The sequence below is a fragment of the Bufo gargarizans genome, chromosome 3 (assembly GCF_014858855.1).
Source record: "Bufo gargarizans isolate SCDJY-AF-19 chromosome 3, ASM1485885v1, whole genome shotgun sequence".
NCBI lineage: Eukaryota > Metazoa > Chordata > Amphibia > Anura > Bufonidae > Bufo > Bufo gargarizans.
In genome coordinates, this window is record NC_058082.1 from 230,213,029 (window position 1) to 230,231,555 (window position 18,527).

Sequence of the window (18,527 nt, forward strand, 5' to 3'; positions counted from 1 at the left end):
CTCTTTGCCCACCTTGGCTAAAAAAAAGTGTCACACATCTGGTATCGCCGTACTCAGGAGAAGTTGGGGAATGTGTTTTGGGGTGTCATTTTACATATACCCATGCTGGGTGAGAAAAATATCTTGGTCAAATGCCCACCTTGGCTGCAAAAAAGTGTCACACATCTGGTATCGCCATGAAAAGGCCCAAGACTGAGCGTTACCCCTGAGCAGCGATATAATGATCCCCACCCTCTGTTCCTCATCACCAGAGGAATGGGGAAGAAGGCGAAAATGGAGTTTGCAAGCCTCTCTAAAACGCACAAAATTCTCACTACCCCCGGAGAACGTATCCGGGAGCGAGATCTTAGGCTCAGAACAAACTCCATGAACGCAAGCTGAACCGGTCACTTGAAGCTGAGAAAAAGTTTTACGGAGATCAGCTACCTCAAATGAAAGACCCTGGAAGCGTTCAGCCAAAAGTGAAACCGGATCCATGCTTCAGACGGTTTTGGCGGCTTATAATGTCACGGACGGTGTACAGGAAACAAGACAAAGCAATATGCATATATGACTGAGTGGATCCAAAGCTAAGGAACCAAAAGGGAGACCCCTGCACAAGACCTGAGACTATCCCTGGCTGCTCAGCCTATGCAAAGATCCCAGAGGTGGATGGTTGCATATCCATGTACCTCGACTATATAACCTCTGAACACCCTAGTTCTGAAAGGCTTCTGTCAGAGCTTCTCAGCTGTCTGGTTGTGACAGTAAGTCACACTGGTGTATTATACCCATGTTACTCTTGGGTCATTCACACTGGTGTATTAGGCTGCTTTCACACTAGCGTTCGGGCTCTGCTTGTGAGTTCCGTTCAAAGGCTCTCACAAGCGGCCCCGAACGGATCCGTACTGCCCTAATGCATTCTGAGTGGATGCGGATCCGCTCAGAATGCATCAGTCTGGCTCCGCTTGGCTTCCGCTTCGCTCAGCAGGCGGACACCCGAATACAGTTTGCAGCGTTCGGGTGTTCGCCTGGCTGTGCCGAGGCAAACGGATCCGTCCAGAGTTACAATGGAAGTCAATGGGGGCGGATCCGTTCGAAGGTGGCACAATATGGTGCAATTTTCAAACGGATCCACCCCCCCATTGACTTTCAATGTAAAGTCTGGACGGATCCGTCTGAATACAAAATTACACTTAGACTATTTTCTGAAATATAATGCAGACGGTTCCGTTCTGAATGGATACCATCGTTTGCATTATAGGAGCGGATCCGTCTGTGCAGACACCAGACGGATCCGCTCTGAATGCAAGTGTGAAAGTAGCCTTAGGCTGAGTTCACACGAGCGTGACAGATTTGGTCCGGATGCGTTCAGGGTGCGTTCAGTTAAACTCGCACCATTTTGCAAGCAAGTTCAGTCAGTTTTGTCTGCAATTGCGTTTAGTTGTTCAGTTTTTTCCGCGCGGGTGCAATGCGTTTTGATGCGTTTTTCACGCGCGTGATAAAAAACTGAAGGTTTACAAACAACATCTCCTAGCAACCATCAGTGAAAAACGCATTGCATCCGCACTTGCTTGCAGATGCAATGCGTTATTAATAGGGGTGCACCGAAATGAAAATTCTGGTCCGAAACCGAAACCGAAAATTCAGGATACCCCTTGACCGAAACCGAAACCGAAACTGCCGTTTTGCCCAAATACTTTTAAAAGACCCCCCACCCCATAACAGTGCCATCCACAGACCCCCCCACCTCATAACAGTGCCATCCACAGACCCCCCCACCTCATAACAGTGCCATCCACAGACCCCCACCCACCCCATAACAGTGCCATCCACAGACCCCCACCCACCCCATAACAGTGCCATCCACAGACCCCCCCCCCCCACCTCATAACAGTGCCATCCACAGACCCCCCCCACCTCATAACAGTGCCATCCACAGACCCCCCCCACCTCATAACAGTGCCATCCACAGACCCCCCCCCACCTCATAACAGTGCCATCCACAGACCCGACCCCCCCCCCCCCAATTGTACAATTAATAGAAAATAGCGGGGATGGACTGGGGGGAGGAGCTGGGGGCCGGTGCGTTCACTGTGCTCCGGCCCCCAGCTCCAGTAGTTATAAAATGTTGTACAATTAATTCTATTCACGAGGCCCCCTCTGCAGTATTACATTCAATACAGCCACTTCCTACTCACAGGGCTGTGCTGGCCGGCCGGGCAGAGGAGCGGCAGCGTCACGACTGACGTCATGTGCCCGGCCTACTTTCTGAATGAAGGAGGCGGCGCAGGCATGTGACGTCAGTCGTGATGCTGCCGCTCCTCTGCCCGGCCGGCCAGCACAGCCCTGTGAGTAGGAAGTGGCTGTATTGAATGTAATACTGCAGAGGGGGCCTCGTGAATAGAATTAATTGTACAACATTTTATAACTACTGGAGCTGGGGGCCGGAGCACAGTGAACGCACCGGCCCCCAGCTCCTCCCCGCTATTTCCGGCCGATATGTAAAAATATCGGCACAAACAGATTAGGTGCATTTTCGGCCGATATTTTCGGCCGCCGAAATTTCGGTGCACCCCTAGTTATTAACGCAGCCCCATTCACTTCTATGGGGCCAGGGCTGCGTGAAAAACGCAGAATATAGAACATGCTGCGATTTTAAAGCATTGCAGAAGTGATGCATGAAAAAAAATGCTCATGTGCATAGCCCCATTGAAATGAATGGGTCAGGATTCAGTGCAGGTGCAATGCGTTCACCTACTGCATTGCACCCGCGCGGAAATCTCGCCCGTGTGAACGCAGCCTTATACCCATGTTACACTTGCAACATTCACACTGCTGTATTATACCCATGTTACTCTTCTGTCAGTCACACTGGTGTATTATACTTATATTATGTTTGTGTCATTCACAGGGGTTTATTATACCCATGACTGCCCATTATATATCATGTACATAATCCAGTCCTTCAGTCTGAACAGGAGTCATTAGTATTCGATCCCTGCTGCTGATGTCACACAGGAAGACTTGTCTGATTTCCAGTTACCTGTACAAGCAGACCAGCAGCTTCCAGTTCAGTAGACAAGCCTCCACTCAATATTGTGACTTCCTCGGCCATAATGACACTCCTCTGTGCTAGGAGACCACAGGAACTCTGTACTCAGGGCTGGACCCTGCAGAGCATTGCATCCAGCTAATTTACTGAAGTTCAAGAACAGAGGCAATAGTCCGCCCATCCTACAGGCGGCGCTGTGGTGAACGCAGAAACGCTGAAGACAGAAGGCAAAGCTCAGAAAGCAAACATCAATACATTTCCGTGTCCTGTCTGCATCTTACAGCGCCCTCTTTCGTCCATAGGGCGATTGAATACCTGTCAATTAGGACGCTGCATTGTGGATATCGTAGTCCAGCAGAGCGCAGCGATGATTGGTATTCCAAATGCAAAACTACAGTTCCCAGAAGTCACTTCCATCACGTGCCTTGAATTTACCCAATCAGCGTTAGATGTACTGGAAGTGGCAATACTGCCCACATTCGGTCATGTGACCATAAAGGGGCATGTGACCAGTGACACCACAAACCTCCTTCCAACAACTCCATTCTAGCATCTATCAGCAGTCAGTGTGCACAGTAACTTGTGAATGGGGGCGCGGAGGTAACGCTGTGCTGTATGGGTCATAATACAGGACTGCTGTTCTCTTTGTTTCTGTGCAGTACTTTGCATCGCATACAGGGCCACAGACTATCATGTGCAATTAGTAAAATACCCAATATATGCCCCAACCAGGGATTCCTATACTATTCAAAACACATGAATATAATTGCTCACAGAAGCCTGTTGTATACTCCATAACATAACACCTACAAACAACTACCAGACCGCTTATTACATTTTTTGTAATTATGTAATAAGCGGTCTGGTAGTTGTTTGTAGGTGTTAACATTTTTTTAGTCATAATACTATAAAAAAAATGTGCCACATTTTATTCTATTTTTATAATAAAATAAAAAATTTACACCATTGTAGTAATATTTCATTATTTCTTAATTATTTATTTGCATAATCTAAATAATTATTTATTAATTTTTGCATCACAATTTTTTCACCTTTTTATTATGTAATTTTTTTATAATTTTTTTATTGTAATCTTTATTTATTATGATATGTTTAATCTTGTAATAATTCATCGTGTTTAGAATCATGTTTTGCATTTGGTGATACAATATCTATGATATATCTATGATTATATAGAGTAAATTCATTGTATATATTTTTTATATAATCATGCTTCTAGTTTATCAATTTTTTTGAATTTTTTTCTATATAATTATGTTTTCTATTTATTCATGTATCTTATTTTGGGCGGCCGCCCCTCTTTCTTTATTTCATTTTCTCTATATATGATTGTATTTCCCGCCCCATTCATTTAGATCGTTCGTCGTCCATTTGATTATTATGGAATATGTTTTCTGCACTTGCATTTAATTGTCAATCGTGTTTGTATAGATGGACAGATCCATGAACGTAGTATCCGCTGTGTTCATCCTCCAGATGATGTCACCTTTTCCCTGCACCCATGTTCTTTTAATCATGTTTGTGAGATAGCTTTTTGTAATTATGTAATAAAATTACATTAATTCATAAGCGGTCTGGTAGTTGTTTGTAGGTTTCATGTGCAATTAGAGCTTGTGTAATCACAGCAATGACATTTATTATACAGTGTCTGTCCTCTGTGTGTTATACTATAAATATATTATAATAAAATCATAAATACAGCATTTCAGCCGCTGTTGTGGTTCAGATTGTCAGCCGGGCACCAGGGATGACTGTGATAGAAATCTACGCCTTTCCACTTGTCACCGCTGGTTAACGATGGCTTCCTTTCCTGAGTACAGTAACAGCATTATGTAGTCTAAATTGTTTCTTTTCTTTATTTGATTGCGGTTTAGTTGTTACGGGCCCTGGCTTGGCAAGGACTTGGCAGTCCCCATATCTTGTCACGGAGATCTGCTTTAAATCTGAATTCCTCTAATCTAAAAAATGTTAAAGGGGTTCTCCAGGCATTATGAAAAATGCAAGCATTCCGGGGACCTGAGCTGCAGAAGTCGCAGCCTCTGCCCATGAAGCCGGGGACAGGTAAGTATTAAAAAAAGCATCTCTCTTCCTCAGGGCTTGAATTGTTTTATAATGTCTGGAGAACCCCTTTAAGTACCCAGATAACTAGTGGTACATGGTGTTTGGGCACTTCCACACAACACCTAACCTAAATAAATAGTGCCGTTCAGTGCCTAGAAATATAGTAATATGATTTCCGACACATATGATGAGATGTATACAGAGTAGTGTACAGTCATCATATACTCTGTACAGTACTATTACTCCTCCTCCGGTCCCCGTTGTACGGTCAGGTGATACGATTTACATACCCGATGTCCAGTAATGTTCCTTTGGTATTCTCCAATGAATTGGAAAACTTTTTTTTTTTTTTCAACATATTTATAGGTAAATCTGTAGGAGAACCGCATATCATGTCAGCATGGGAGTTCAAGGACTTTGGAAGCTGCTTGAATGTTCTGGAAGACCTGTAAATCCAGAGACTCTGGAAGGGAAAATCCTTGCTGTTGGTATCCTTGTATTATAGCGACAAAAGTTTTATACAAATTCCATCCACCAGTAATTACAGGGGTTTTCCAGTTTTTAGATATATTTGGACTATGCTCCGGATAGGTCATCAATTATCATATTGGTGGGGGTCTTACATCCAGCACCCCACTGATCAGCTGTTTCGGACTATTGCCAGACAGTATATAGTGGACAGCGGCTCTGTTAACTGTGTAGTTTTCGCCACTGGGATGTCAGACCCCCACCACTCTTAGGGCTCTTTCACACAAACGTTCCGTGTTTTGCGGTCCGCATAACACGGATGCCGCCTGTGTGCCTTAAGCAATTTGCGGAACAGAACGGTGGGCCCATTATAGAAATGCCTATTCTTGTCCGCAAAACAGACAAGAATAGGACATGTTCTATAGTTTTTGCGGGGCCACGAAACAGAGCAACGGATGCGGACAGCACACGGGGTGCTGTCCGCATCTTTTGAGGCCCCATTGAAGTGAATGGGTCATCACCCAAGCCACAAAAAATGCGTAAATGCTGAACGAAACCATGGTTGTGTGAATGAGCCCTTGTATTGATGACCTATTCTAAGCACCAGAAAACCGTTTGATAAGTTATTATGGTTTGAAAATGTTGTATTATTTCTAGTATGTTTTATTATTATTTTAGTAGCATAATCATCAAGAAAACATACAATGTGAATGAAAGAAACAGAATATTGTAGGCAGAACGTTATGGTCTGTCAGTTCATGTATTGCATGAAAAGACATTACTTTACTTATTAAAGTGGCAATGCTAGTGTGGTAGTCCCATCAAAAATGATTATGTTGTTCATATGTGATAATGCTTAGACCTCCTTCACACTACATTTCTTAAAAAACAGCAGTTAAAAATTGCAAAATGATCCACTTTTAACGGCCATTTTTCATCACTATCTGAATATACTGTTACTCATCCCTTGAATAAATTCACACCTGGGAGGACGACTGTTCTTAACCGCCTCCGGACCGCCTAACGCAGGATCGCGGTCCGGAGGTGGCTGTCTTAGGCAGAGTCACGCATCTATGCATCATCTCGCGAGACGCGAGATTACGCTCACAGCCGGCCCGCGCATGCGCATCGCAGGCCGGCAAAAGTTACAAGGACAATTTCGTCATCAGCCTGCCAGCCAATGATCGTTGCTGGCAGGCTGATGATTTTCAAAAAACCGAATCAGAAGCCAGTTAACACTTTATATTTATAAATATAATGTGTTAAATGGCTTCTCTGCTCCTCTGCTGGTCCTTTTCGTCGGTTGGTTCCAGCAGAGGAGCAGACTTCACAGTGAGTACACACCAAACACCACACATAGCCCCAGATCACCCCCATCACCCCAATTAAACCCTTGATCACCCCTTATTCGCCCCTGTCAATCACCTAGTGAAAGGGAAAAAAGTGATCAGTGTAAACTGTCACTTTTTTTTTTCACTGGTATTGACTGTTAGGTTTTAGGATAGTTTAGGCCCATTGGTTAGGTAGTTAGCGATCGTTTAGCGCCCAGCCCACCGCACCGCAGTCACTGATTCGCTTTTTTTTATCACTGCACATTCACTTCACAAGCGCTGCGGCGATAAAAAAAAAAAAATCAGTTTTGATATTCTTTATCAATCGCAGCGGCTTCTGGTACTTCGCTAGCCTCCCATTTGTAAGACAGGCTTGCTTTTTTTCTTGGGTAGTCTCAGGGAATACCCCCTAAATTTAGTTGACCAAATGGAAAACAAGGGGTATTCTTCTGAAGAGGCCTACAGGCTTCTGACCCAGTCGGATGAGGAATGGAAACCCTCATCTGACGAATCCAGCGGGTCAGAATATGAACCTGTAGAAAGCAGTGGCAGTCTGACCCAAAGTTCGGACGAGGAGGTTGAGGTCCCTGATACCACCAGGCGTACCCGGCCCCATGTTGCTTCACCACAGGTAGCATTGCGGTCATATTGGTCCACGAACCCAATTCATCACATGCACATGTTGTCTGCTGCCATGTCCAGGGCACGATTTGAGGCCATCCTGCGTTTCCTGCACTTTAGCGGCAACGGCACCTCTTGTCCCAGAGGCCACCCAGCTTTTGACCGGCTCCACATCTTTATGTGGACAATTTCTACACAAGTGTGGCCCTCTTCAGGTATTTGTTTCTAGAACAGATTGGCTGCTGTGGCACCGCGCGACCTAGTCACGGGGCTTCCCCCAACAGCTCGTTACCACCCGTCTTGCAAGGGGGGAGAGGGCTGCCTTGTGTAATGAAGAACTGCTCGCGGCAAAATGGAGAGACAAGCGTGACATTTACATTCTCTCCTCTATTCACGCAGACACGACACAATACAAATTGAACGAGCAACCAGTGTCATTGAAAAGCCCCTCTGTGTCCACAACTATAATTTGCTCATGGGAGGGGTGGACTTCAATGACCAGATGTTGGCTCCTTATTTACTTTCCCGCAGAACCAGACGCTGGTATAAGAAGGTGTCTGTATATGTAATTCAATTGGCACTGTACAATAGTTTTGTTCACTACAGTAAGGCTGGGAGAACAGGATCCTTCCTCAAATTTCAGGAAGAGATCATCGAGAACCTCCTGTATCCAGGAGGTTCCGTGGCCCTAACCACCAGTGTAGTGAGCCGTCTACACGAGCGACATTTCCCCAATGTCGTTGCTGGTACCTCAACCCAAGCGTCACCCCAAAAAAGATATTGTGTCTGTAGCAGGAGTGGAATAAGGCGTGACACCCGCTATTTCTGTCCTGACTGCCCTGACCACCCTGCCCTATGCTTAGGGGAGTGTTTCCACAGATACACTTAGCATAGGGATTGCGTTACACAGGACAGGCACACAGGGCTCTTAGGGCCCATTCACACAGAGCTGCTGAAAACCTCTCCTTTCACCTGGGACAAAGTGCATAATGTACTTCGCCACATCTCTGGGCGATTTGCGCTTTGCACATTGTTCCATGGGGAAGGAGAGGTTTGTCCTATAATAAAGGTAAAAAAAAATCAAAAAAAAATCACAGGTATGCAAAAAAGTTAATGTTCCAAAAGTTAAAAAAAAGTTTATAAAAGTTAGAGTTCTGTTTCAAATGTTATATAAAGTTAATGTTAATAAATTTATTGCGTTGCAGCCTGTTTTTTTTTTACCTTCTAGGTGGACCAACCGATCGACCAGCTGCAGCACTGGGGTGCATTCTGACAGAAGCATCGCTGCTGTCAGATTACACAAAAGTCGGTGTATGCGGCGCTGCAAGACGAGATTTCTCCTCTGCAGTAAAAAAGATATGTTTGCCGAGGCTTATGAGCTGAGGGGCGGTGTTCATATGCTTTGGCAAACACTTTGTATATATAAAAAAAAAAATATTCCGGCAATGATTTATTCATCCACATCGATTGATATGAATGGAGAAATCGGGTTTGCCAGGGCATACGGGCTGAGTGGGTTTGGATGTTGGACGGAGCTCCTATGTCCTGGCAGACGCCTTTCCCCCTCCTTTTTTTTTTTTTGCACATTTTTGGGCAGAGATTTTTTCATCCACATTGATCGATGCGAATGAAGAAATCTGTGCCGTTCATTTTTTTGCCCCTCACGGAATACCTTGGGGTGTCTTCTTTCCAAAATTATTTATACTGCCCTGGCATTTTAGGGGCCCTTAAGCGTGAGAAGTAGTTTGGAATCCAAATGTGTAAAAAATGCCCTGTGAAATCTTAAAGGTGCTCTTTAGAATTTGGGCCCCTTTGAGTACCTAGGCTGCAAAAAAGTGTCACACATGTGGTATCGCCGTACTCAGAAGAAGTAGGGCAATGTGTTTTGGGGTGTATTTTTACATATACCCATGCTGGGTGAGAGAAATATCTCTGTCAAATGACAACTTTGTATAAAGAAAAATGGGAAAAGTTGTCTTTTAGAGAGATATTTCTCTCACCCAGCATGGGTATATGTAAAAAGACACCCCAAAACACATTGCCCTTCTTCTCCTGAGTACGACGATACCACATGCATGACACTTTTTTGCAGCCAAGATGCGCAAAGGGGCCCAATTTCCAATGAGTACTTTCAGGATTTCACAGGGCATTTTTACGCATTTGGATTCCAAACTACTTCTCACGCTTTAGGGCCCCTAAAACGCAAGGGCAGTATAAATACCCCACATGTGACCCCATTTTGGAAAGAAGACACCCCAAGGTATTCCGTGAGGGGTATGGTTAATTCATGTAAATTTTTATTTTTTGTCACAAGTTAGTGGAATATGAGACTTTATTATTATTATTATTATTTTTTTCTTACAATCATTTTTCTGCTAACTTGTGACAAAAAATAAAAACATAAAAACTTCCATGAACTCACTATGCCCATCAGCGAATACCTTAGGGTGTCTACTTTCCGAAATGGGGTTATTTGTGGGGGGTTTCTACTGTCTGGGCATTGTAGAACCTCAGGAAACATGACAGGTGCTCAGAAAGTCAGAGCTGCTTCAAAAAGCGGAAATTCACATTTTTGTACCATAGTTTGTAAACGCTTTACCCAAACCATTTTTTTTTTTTTACCAAACCATTTTTTTTAAATCAAAGACATGTAGAACAATAAATTTTGAGAAAAATGTATATATAGATGTTGTTTAAAAAAAAAAAAAAACTGAAAGTGAAAAATGTTATTTTTTTGCAAAAATTTCAGTAAATTTCGATTAATAACAAAAAAAAGTAAAAATGTCAGCAGCAATTAAATACCACCAAATGAAAGCTCTATTAGTGAGAAGAAAAGGAGGTAAAATTCATTTGGGTGGTAAGTTGCATGACCGAGCAATAAACGGTGAAAGTAGTGTAGAGCAGAATTGTAAAAAGTGGTCTGGTCATTAAGGGTGTTTAAGCTAGGGGGGGCTGAAGTGGTTAATCCATTTTTTCCAGTAACAAAGCAAGGGTTAACAGCCAAACAAAATGCTATATTTATTGCCCCGATTCTGTAGTTTGCAGAAACACCCCATATGTGGCCGTAAACTACTGTACGGGCACACAGTAGCGCGTAGAGGGAAAGGTGCGCCGTATGGTTTTTGGAAGCCAGATTTAGCTGGACTGGTTTTTTGACACCATGTCCCATTTGAAGCCCCCCTGATGCACCCCTAGAGTTGAAACTACAAAAAAGTGACCCCATTTTAGAAACTACGGGATAGGGTGGAAGTTTTGTTGGTACTAGTTTAGGGTACATATGATTTTTGGTTGCTCTATATTACACTTTTTGTGCGGCAAGGTAACAAGAAATAGCTTTTTTGGCACCGTTTTTTATTTACAACATTCATCTGAAAGGTTAGATCATGTGGTAATTTTATAGAGCAGGTTGTCACGGACGCGGCGATACCTAATATGTATACAATTTTCTTATTTATGTAAGTTTTACACAATGATTTCATTTTTGAAACAAAAAAATGTTTGTGTCTCCATAGTCTAAGAGCCATAGTTTTTTCATTTTTTGGGCGATTATCTTAAGTAGGGTCTCATTTTTTGTGGGATGAGATGACGGTTTGATTGGCTATATTTTGGGGTGCATATGGCTTTTTGATCGCTTGCTATTACACTTTTTGTGACGTAAGATGAGAAAAAATGTCTTTTTTTTACACCGTTTTTTTTTCTTCTTTTTTTACGGTGGTCACCTGAGGGGTTAGGTCATGTGATATTTTTATAGAGCCAGTCGATACGGACGCGGCGATATCTAATATGTATACTTTTTTTTATTTATGTAAGTTTTACACAATGATTTCATTTTTGAAACAAAAAAAATCATGTTTTAATGTTTCCATAGTCTAAGAGCCATAGTTTTTTCAGTTTTTGGCCGATTATCTTGGGTAGGGTATGATTTTGCGGGATGAGATGACGTTTTGATTGGTACTATTTTGGCGTACATGCGACTTTTTTGATCACTTTTATTACCTTTTTTGGGAAGTAAGGTGGGCAAAATTTCAATTTCCTCATAGTTTTTATTTTTTTATTTTTATGGCGTTCACCGAGCGGGAAAAGTAACATGACAGTTTTATTGATCAGGTCGTTACGGACGCGGCGATACCTAATATGTGTAGTGTATTTTTTTTAAATCTTTTTATTCAGTGATAAATTTCTCTTTCTTTTTTTACTTTTTTCCCTTCTTTTTTTTTTTTTTGACCCAGACCCACACTGAATTGACCTGCGGTTTGCTGCGATCGCTGACACGGGGTGGGGGGCACATTTAGCCGAGGTGCCTGCTCAATGATTTGAGCAGGCACCTTGTTCCGATCACCGCCAGCCGGGCGGCAGTGATCGGAACAACACATGACGTACCGGTACGTCATGTGTTCATGTGTCCTTAAGGACTCGGGAAACATGCCGTACTGGTACGTCATGTGTCCTTAATGCGTTAAAGGGAATATGTCACTGAAATGTTTTTTCTCGCTCGTATCATTGGGGGACACAGAAGACTATGGGTATAGCTTTTGCCACTAGGAGGCGACACTAAGCAAAAAAGTGTTAGCTCCTCCTCTCAGCTATAACCCTCCTGCAGACACTGAGCATATCAGTTTTAGCATAGTGTCCGTAGGAGGCAGACATGTTTTCCTGCTGGTCTGCCAAAGCTTTTTTCTTTTGGATTTTTCCTCTTATTTTTCAGGTCCGGGCTACAGGGGGAGTCTAGCCACCTGTTTTCCCCACAATGGGATCTGGCCTGTTTCCTGCAGCAGTATTTGTCCGGCCGAATAACGCCACTAACGCCAGATCCCCGCCTGGTCCCATTATAGGCAGTGCTGCGACAGTTACCAGCTGTTCCTTTACTGTTCCTTTACTGTGAAACTAGCCTGAGCCAGCACAAAGAATATTCGAGAGTTTGAGAATAAACATTCCTCATACAGACTTACAAAGTTGTTCTTAAACACTTTGAACACACTGGGGGTCATGTATCATTCTGAAATATGCCTAAATTAGTTCCACTGCAATCTGCGACTTTGCCTTGCTCACGCCAGGTCTAAATAAGTGGGGGTGCCGGCCCGTCTCATTTACCATTTTCTATGCCTGTTTCAGGCGTAGAAAAAGGTCTAAATGTAAGACAGCTCGGAAGCTGTCTTACATTTAGAACTGGCGCTGGATGCGCTGAAGTTATGTAGAGGCCGGCGCCTCTATATAATTTTTGCAGATCCACCGCCAGTTTAGGGCTTTATTAAGACTGGCGTCTAAAATGCCGGTCTTAATAAATGTGCCCCACTATTTCTGGAAATAAGAATAACAATAGGAAACTATATGTCTGGGATGGATATACCATCAAATAAATAAGTAGTAGTTTACAATTATTGGACTGAAGTGAAAAGAATTTGCTTCTGGCTCCAGGGCTGCAATAGAAATGACATAGCTGGATAGGTAAATTCTGAATAAAAACAGGGCAATCTTTGCCACACTTGGAATGAAAACTGTTTTTGTAGTGTATTAATATCTTTTTTTAAATTATTCATAATTAGCTTTATAGAACATGACAGCTCAGACCCCCATGTTAATAGGACCCGAAAGTTAATCAGACCTCAGATCAGAGAGAAAAAAATAAATAATCAACTTAACTCTCCTGCTCCGGATGCTGCTACTGACATTCAGCTCTCTTCCTGCCACGTTGTGCTGTGACCAAACGTTGCACATTGACGCTCTCACGCTGTGCGCAGGTCACAGCATAGCGTGCGTAGCCCTGCAGGAGAAGACCAGGGAGCAGAGAGTACAGAGCCTGCACAGGGAGTGCTGCATTCACCGTTCCCTGGTCCTCCTGTTCTAATAAGCGCCTCCATAATGGAAGCGCTCATTAGTATTCTCCCCATGAGAAGTACTGACATCCCCCCCACACACACTTTGGGGGGCGGGAGTAGTGCACTGTATATACACTGAACAAAAATATAAACGCAACACTTTCGGTTTTGCTCCCATTTTGCATGAGCTGAACTCAAAGATCTGAAACATTTTCTACATACACAAAAGATCCATGACGGGGTATTGGTTATTAGCCGCTCGCCCCTCACGATCAGTCACCTACTAACCCTTGACTCACTTACCACAAGCCCTAACCTCCTAAACCGGCCCCGTCAGAACCCCAATAAGACACAGACACCAAGTTGGATTATATCGGCCACAGCAGCCGTTTATTGAAAACATATACATAAATAATTAACCTTTTATTTCCCACAAAACATCCCCATAAGATATAACCAACTTAATTCCATGAGTAACACGGGGGAGGTCCTGGAAGCCCCAAACCTCGGAATTTTTCCCAGTCCTTTTTGAGCCGACTTGCCCCCAGCCGTTAAGCACCAGCTCGGAGGCACCACTGACGGCTCGCCCAAATTCCACCACAACCGACCACCAGCCATAGGAGTCCAGCCCCAACCGTGGAGCCCTCCCATCCTCGTCACCTGAATCTCTCCAACTTCAAGGACCTCCCACCGCCACAGCCGCCGTGACAAAATAATTAACATTGAAGATCACCAATCATTACCCGATCACCCCTCTCCGACCCCCCCCATCCCCCGCCATCCGCCCAGGCTCTGGAACATGAACAACCAGGGGTGGGTGGGTGGGAGCTCCGATTTTTGCCCAAAATGGCCTCCTTCACCCCGGGCCCTCACCTATTTAACCCCTCATACCCCCGCCCCCATAACTTAAACCAACCAATCCCTCCCCAGGGGCTCCCTCAAACCAGCCCCCCGTCATGGTCGCCTCCCCCTAAGGCTGCGCCCCCAGTCCGGCTCTGTCTTTACTCTCAAATATTGTTCACAAATCTGTCTAAATCTGTGTTAGTGAGCACTTCTGCTTTGCCGAGATAATCCATCCCACCTCACAGGTGATTAGACACCATGAATATTGCACAGGGGTGCCTTAGTGTGTGTGTGTGTGTGTATGTATATATATATATATATATATATATATATATATATACACACATACATACATACACACACTCCTCAAAATTGAAATTGCAACACTAAGGAAAAGTCATGGAATTATGAAAATCACAGGATCGATAGACGTGTTAATGACATGCAAATGATAAAAATGGAAACAAAATATTAAAAACACCTCAATTCATAGAGTATCGAGTATGATGGCTACGTGCATAAATACACACTTACACGCTTTGGCATGCTATCAATGAGGTTGTAAATGGTTAAAGTATGTTCTGCCACGCTGAATGCATTTGGGTGCAGAAATCATCAAGATCTGCTGCTGACAGCTCCCTTTGTGACTGCTGACCAATGATAGCTCAGATGTGCTTGATGAGAGTCCAGAGACGTTAGAGACCACTATAGTATTTTAGGCCACGCAGGCTGCTCACAGCGGTCTGATGTTGTCCTGTTGAAAAAAATGGCTCCTGGTACACTTTTCAGAAATGGCTGTACCACTGGTTCCATGACCAAATCGATGTAATGCCAAGCTGTTAGTGTACCTGAAATGAAAACTAGAGGGGTCCGGCTACAGTCCATTATGCCACCCCACACCATAATCCTGGGAGTAGGAAAGGTGTGATGTTCCCTTGTAAACGCCTCTTTATTGCATTGTCCACACAGTCTATAGACCAATCTCTCGCTACCACTGCATCCGAGACAAAAGCAGGACTCATCACTGAAGAGGATAGACCTCTATTCCAGCCTCTATTGCTGTGTGGTTTGTGTAGACACTGTTTGCTGCCCTAGGGTTAAGATGTGCCATTCTTCTAATCAGACAATCTAGCTATGCAGAGGTTTGCCTCTGTGCCCCTATTGTTATTTTGTTGATGTTCTCCCAACCACCTGGAAACATTGAACAAGTGCTGACATCTTGACTTAGGCAGGCAATGATCTACTGGTGTGGTAAACCAAAGTCTCTCAGTTCAAGGAGTCTGTCCATCTCAGTTTGCAAAAAGTGGTGATAACTGGCACATCAACGTACAGGAGTCATCGCACAATCATCCCACACGACTTGATCCAATATTTGAAGTTTCATGTGGCTAATAAACCTTGAGGAGTATAGCTAGATGAATAGATAGATTAGATTGTACCATTGTAACAAGTGTATAATTTTATGGAAAACTGGTAAATGGTTCCAAAGACATAAAATGTCATCTCAAGATAATAGAAAATGGAGATTTAAGAAAAATAAGCAGATAACAAAAGACAGATAAAGCAAGTCTTTGTATATAACAGTCAGGAATAGATGGTGGAAGCTGTAAATCACTTTGTATGATGAGGACAGAAGCTGGAGCCATTTTAACCTGCTGTCCAACAGAGAAGCTCATCCTGGCGCAAACAGAGGGCAGTACATGACAAGTAGTACCACATTGTACTGTAAAGAGACGCTACTAGACAACCAGTACAGGTATTTTACCAGACAAACGGACATGTAAATTCCACAGCACTTTACAAACATTATCATCGCTCTGTCCCCAGTGGGGCTCACAATACCTGTGCGCGAGCCGGTCTGAAATGAAATGCGGTCACCGGGAGCAGGCAGTTCCGAGAACAGCCTCCGGGGGCCTTCATCAGGCTGTTCTCAGAATTGCCTGCACCCGGAGACTGCATTTCATTTCAGACCTGCTCACGCACAGGCACAGGTAAGGACTTACCTGTGCCTCGCCGGACTTGTCAGTAAAGATGGCAGCTCCATTGCGAACTGGCCATCACTGCCTATCAGTATGTCTTTGGAGTGTGGGAGGAAACTGGAGTACCCAGAGGAAACTGGAAGTTTAAAATACTGCATATATACATATGACTTTCTCGTTAATGTCATTAGGGGACACATCACCATGGGTATATGCCCATCTACCACTAGGAGGCGACACTAGATATGAAAAAAGGTTGGCTCCGCCCAGGTGGGCTATACCATCTCCACAGACACTAGGCTAATCAGTTATAGTCTACTGTCCGTAGGAGGCAGAAATGACCTGCTCGTTGTTTTTTTGCAGGTCTTGCTGCTTTTTGTTTTTTTCTTCTCTTCTGAAGGCCTTGGCCTGCTGCAGGATGGGGCTCCATGATGGATATCCACTTAAGTTTCACCCCCTGCGGGCACGTACTCTTAAGTACCTCGCCGATCACCCAGTCCCCCATACTGCATCCACAGTGGCATGCCGGCAATCCCACATTTGTGACAAGTTTCCCGAAGGGGTGACCCTGCAGCGCCTAAAGACGCCACATGGTGAGTATCTCCCCTGCGTTCCTGCCCATGGGGTCCCCTGGGTTAGCCCACCCTTCCTGGCCAGGGGATGGATTCGCTAATATTCTGGGTTCCCTTCTCCTCCCTGGCCACCCACTCCTCTCCTCGGCGTCTCCTTCTAATTTAGTCCCCGGCTTCGGCCGGGACTAGGCCACATTTTTCTCCGGCCTGTCTGTCCCCAGATGCTCCTTTTACCCCGTTTTTCCTCTCTCCGTGCGTCGGCTTCTCTCAGGAGCCCCCCTTACCTGTTTTTCTTCCCGGAGGGCTCTCTGTTCCCCGTGGTTCTTACCCACTGATGGCGGACCTTTTCCGGCCGCATTATTAATCGAGACCCCCGCTGTTTTCTCGCTTAGGTTGCATCCTCTGCTGTTTGGGCTTTTTTCTTGGCCCCTCCCCGCTTCTTTCGGCTCTTGAGAGGGGTCTCCTCCCCTCCTATCCCAGTTAATCGCGGGCTTTCGCCTGTGGGCGGAGCTTGCTTTTGCTTAGCTCTTGCTCCTGGGCCTCTATCTTGCCAGCACTCCTGAGGGACGCTCTCCAGATCCCTCCTGCAGCCTTCCTGCACTCTCTGCGGCTGCTGCAGCACCTCTTCAGGGACATAGTACCTGGGGTGTAACAGTCCTACAGGCTCACCTGAGTCAGAGGACAGCTGGCTGGAGGTAGGAGTGGAGCCCAGTGGCAAGGACCGCAGGCAGGTAGTAGGTGCAGGAAGTCTGGCAGAGGCGTAGTCGGTAGGCAGGCAGTGGGTCAGGGCAGGCGGCAGTAAGCGTGGTCAGACAATCCGGATGGCAACGGTGGTAGCAGTTCAGTAGGTAGGGACAAAGAAGAAGAGTAGTCAGTAGGCAATTCCTGGTCAGCAGTGGACTTCCAGTAGTAGCAAGAGCAGCAGATGAGGAGAAGCTTGATCAAGGCTCAGGAGCTCAATAATCAGCAAGCTAGAGTGCAAGGGGCTGGACTTATATAGGGAAGTACCAGGTGTGGGGAATCAAGGGTGATGAGCAAGGCTTGGCAAGACTGAGGTTACATAATAGGTTTCAGGGAGGAATGTCCAGAGAGGATGGTAGCCTAGTAAGCAGGGCTACTGCCTGGGATGTGGCTGGTCACGGGTTCGAATCCCGACATGGGGTCTGGTAGGACAGTCTCTGGCTGGCTGCTTTCCTTTTTTTTCAGGCTCGCACTCAGCCTTTATGTCCTCTTTCAGAGTAGACTCCCATTCCCAGCCCCCCCTCGGGGTCACCACATATGTTACGTGCTGCCGTTGCAATAAAATGCAGTCAGCCTGACCCTGTTTGTGCGCAGTGCCTTGACCACAGACCCTCTCAGGACGCCCTAACCACCCCTTTTGTGTAGGTGCCTCCTGAATGGGCTGTCTCCCTGTCCCAAGCGATAGGGAATCCATTGTTGAGTCGCCGGACCGCTTGCCTGCCCAAATGCGGCCGCCCCTGAGTCCCTTCCCCCCCCCCCAGGGACTCCTCTGCTGACAGGGTACACTCAAGCTCAGACACCAGGTCCATTAATCGACCTAGGGTTGTCTGAACTAGGTCCTGCTCCTCGGGTAACTTCCAGGACAGATCTGAGACTAGCAATGACTCCTCTCCTATGCAGGGAGAGAGCTTTCCGGAACCTCGGGGGCACCTCTGACTCAGATTCCGTATCTGGGCAGAGCACGATCCTGTCTGCGACCATACGGCCTAGGGTCCCCAATCATAGGTCCCGCTCATCCTCTACATCCTGGTTTACTGCAG

At 45.2% G+C, this 18,527-nt stretch overlaps 1 protein-coding gene across 2 annotated transcripts in view; it reads right to left on the reverse strand.

Moving 5' to 3' along the window:
- The window catches only part of LOC122930895 (homocysteine S-methyltransferase 1-like), a 39,413-nt gene extending 36,117 nt beyond the window's left edge, over positions 1-3,296 (reverse strand). Inside the window, exon 1 of one of the 2 annotated variants that reach the window (XM_044284588.1) lies at positions 3,026-3,296. In XM_044284588.1, the coding sequence (XP_044140523.1) occupies positions 3,026-3,097 (72 nt within the window). In that variant the 5' untranslated portion in view covers positions 3,098-3,296. The remainder of the gene's footprint in view (positions 1-3,025) is intronic. The other variant, XM_044284589.1, reaches the window with a different exon arrangement.
- Between the last annotated feature and the right edge of the window lie 15,231 nt (positions 3,297-18,527).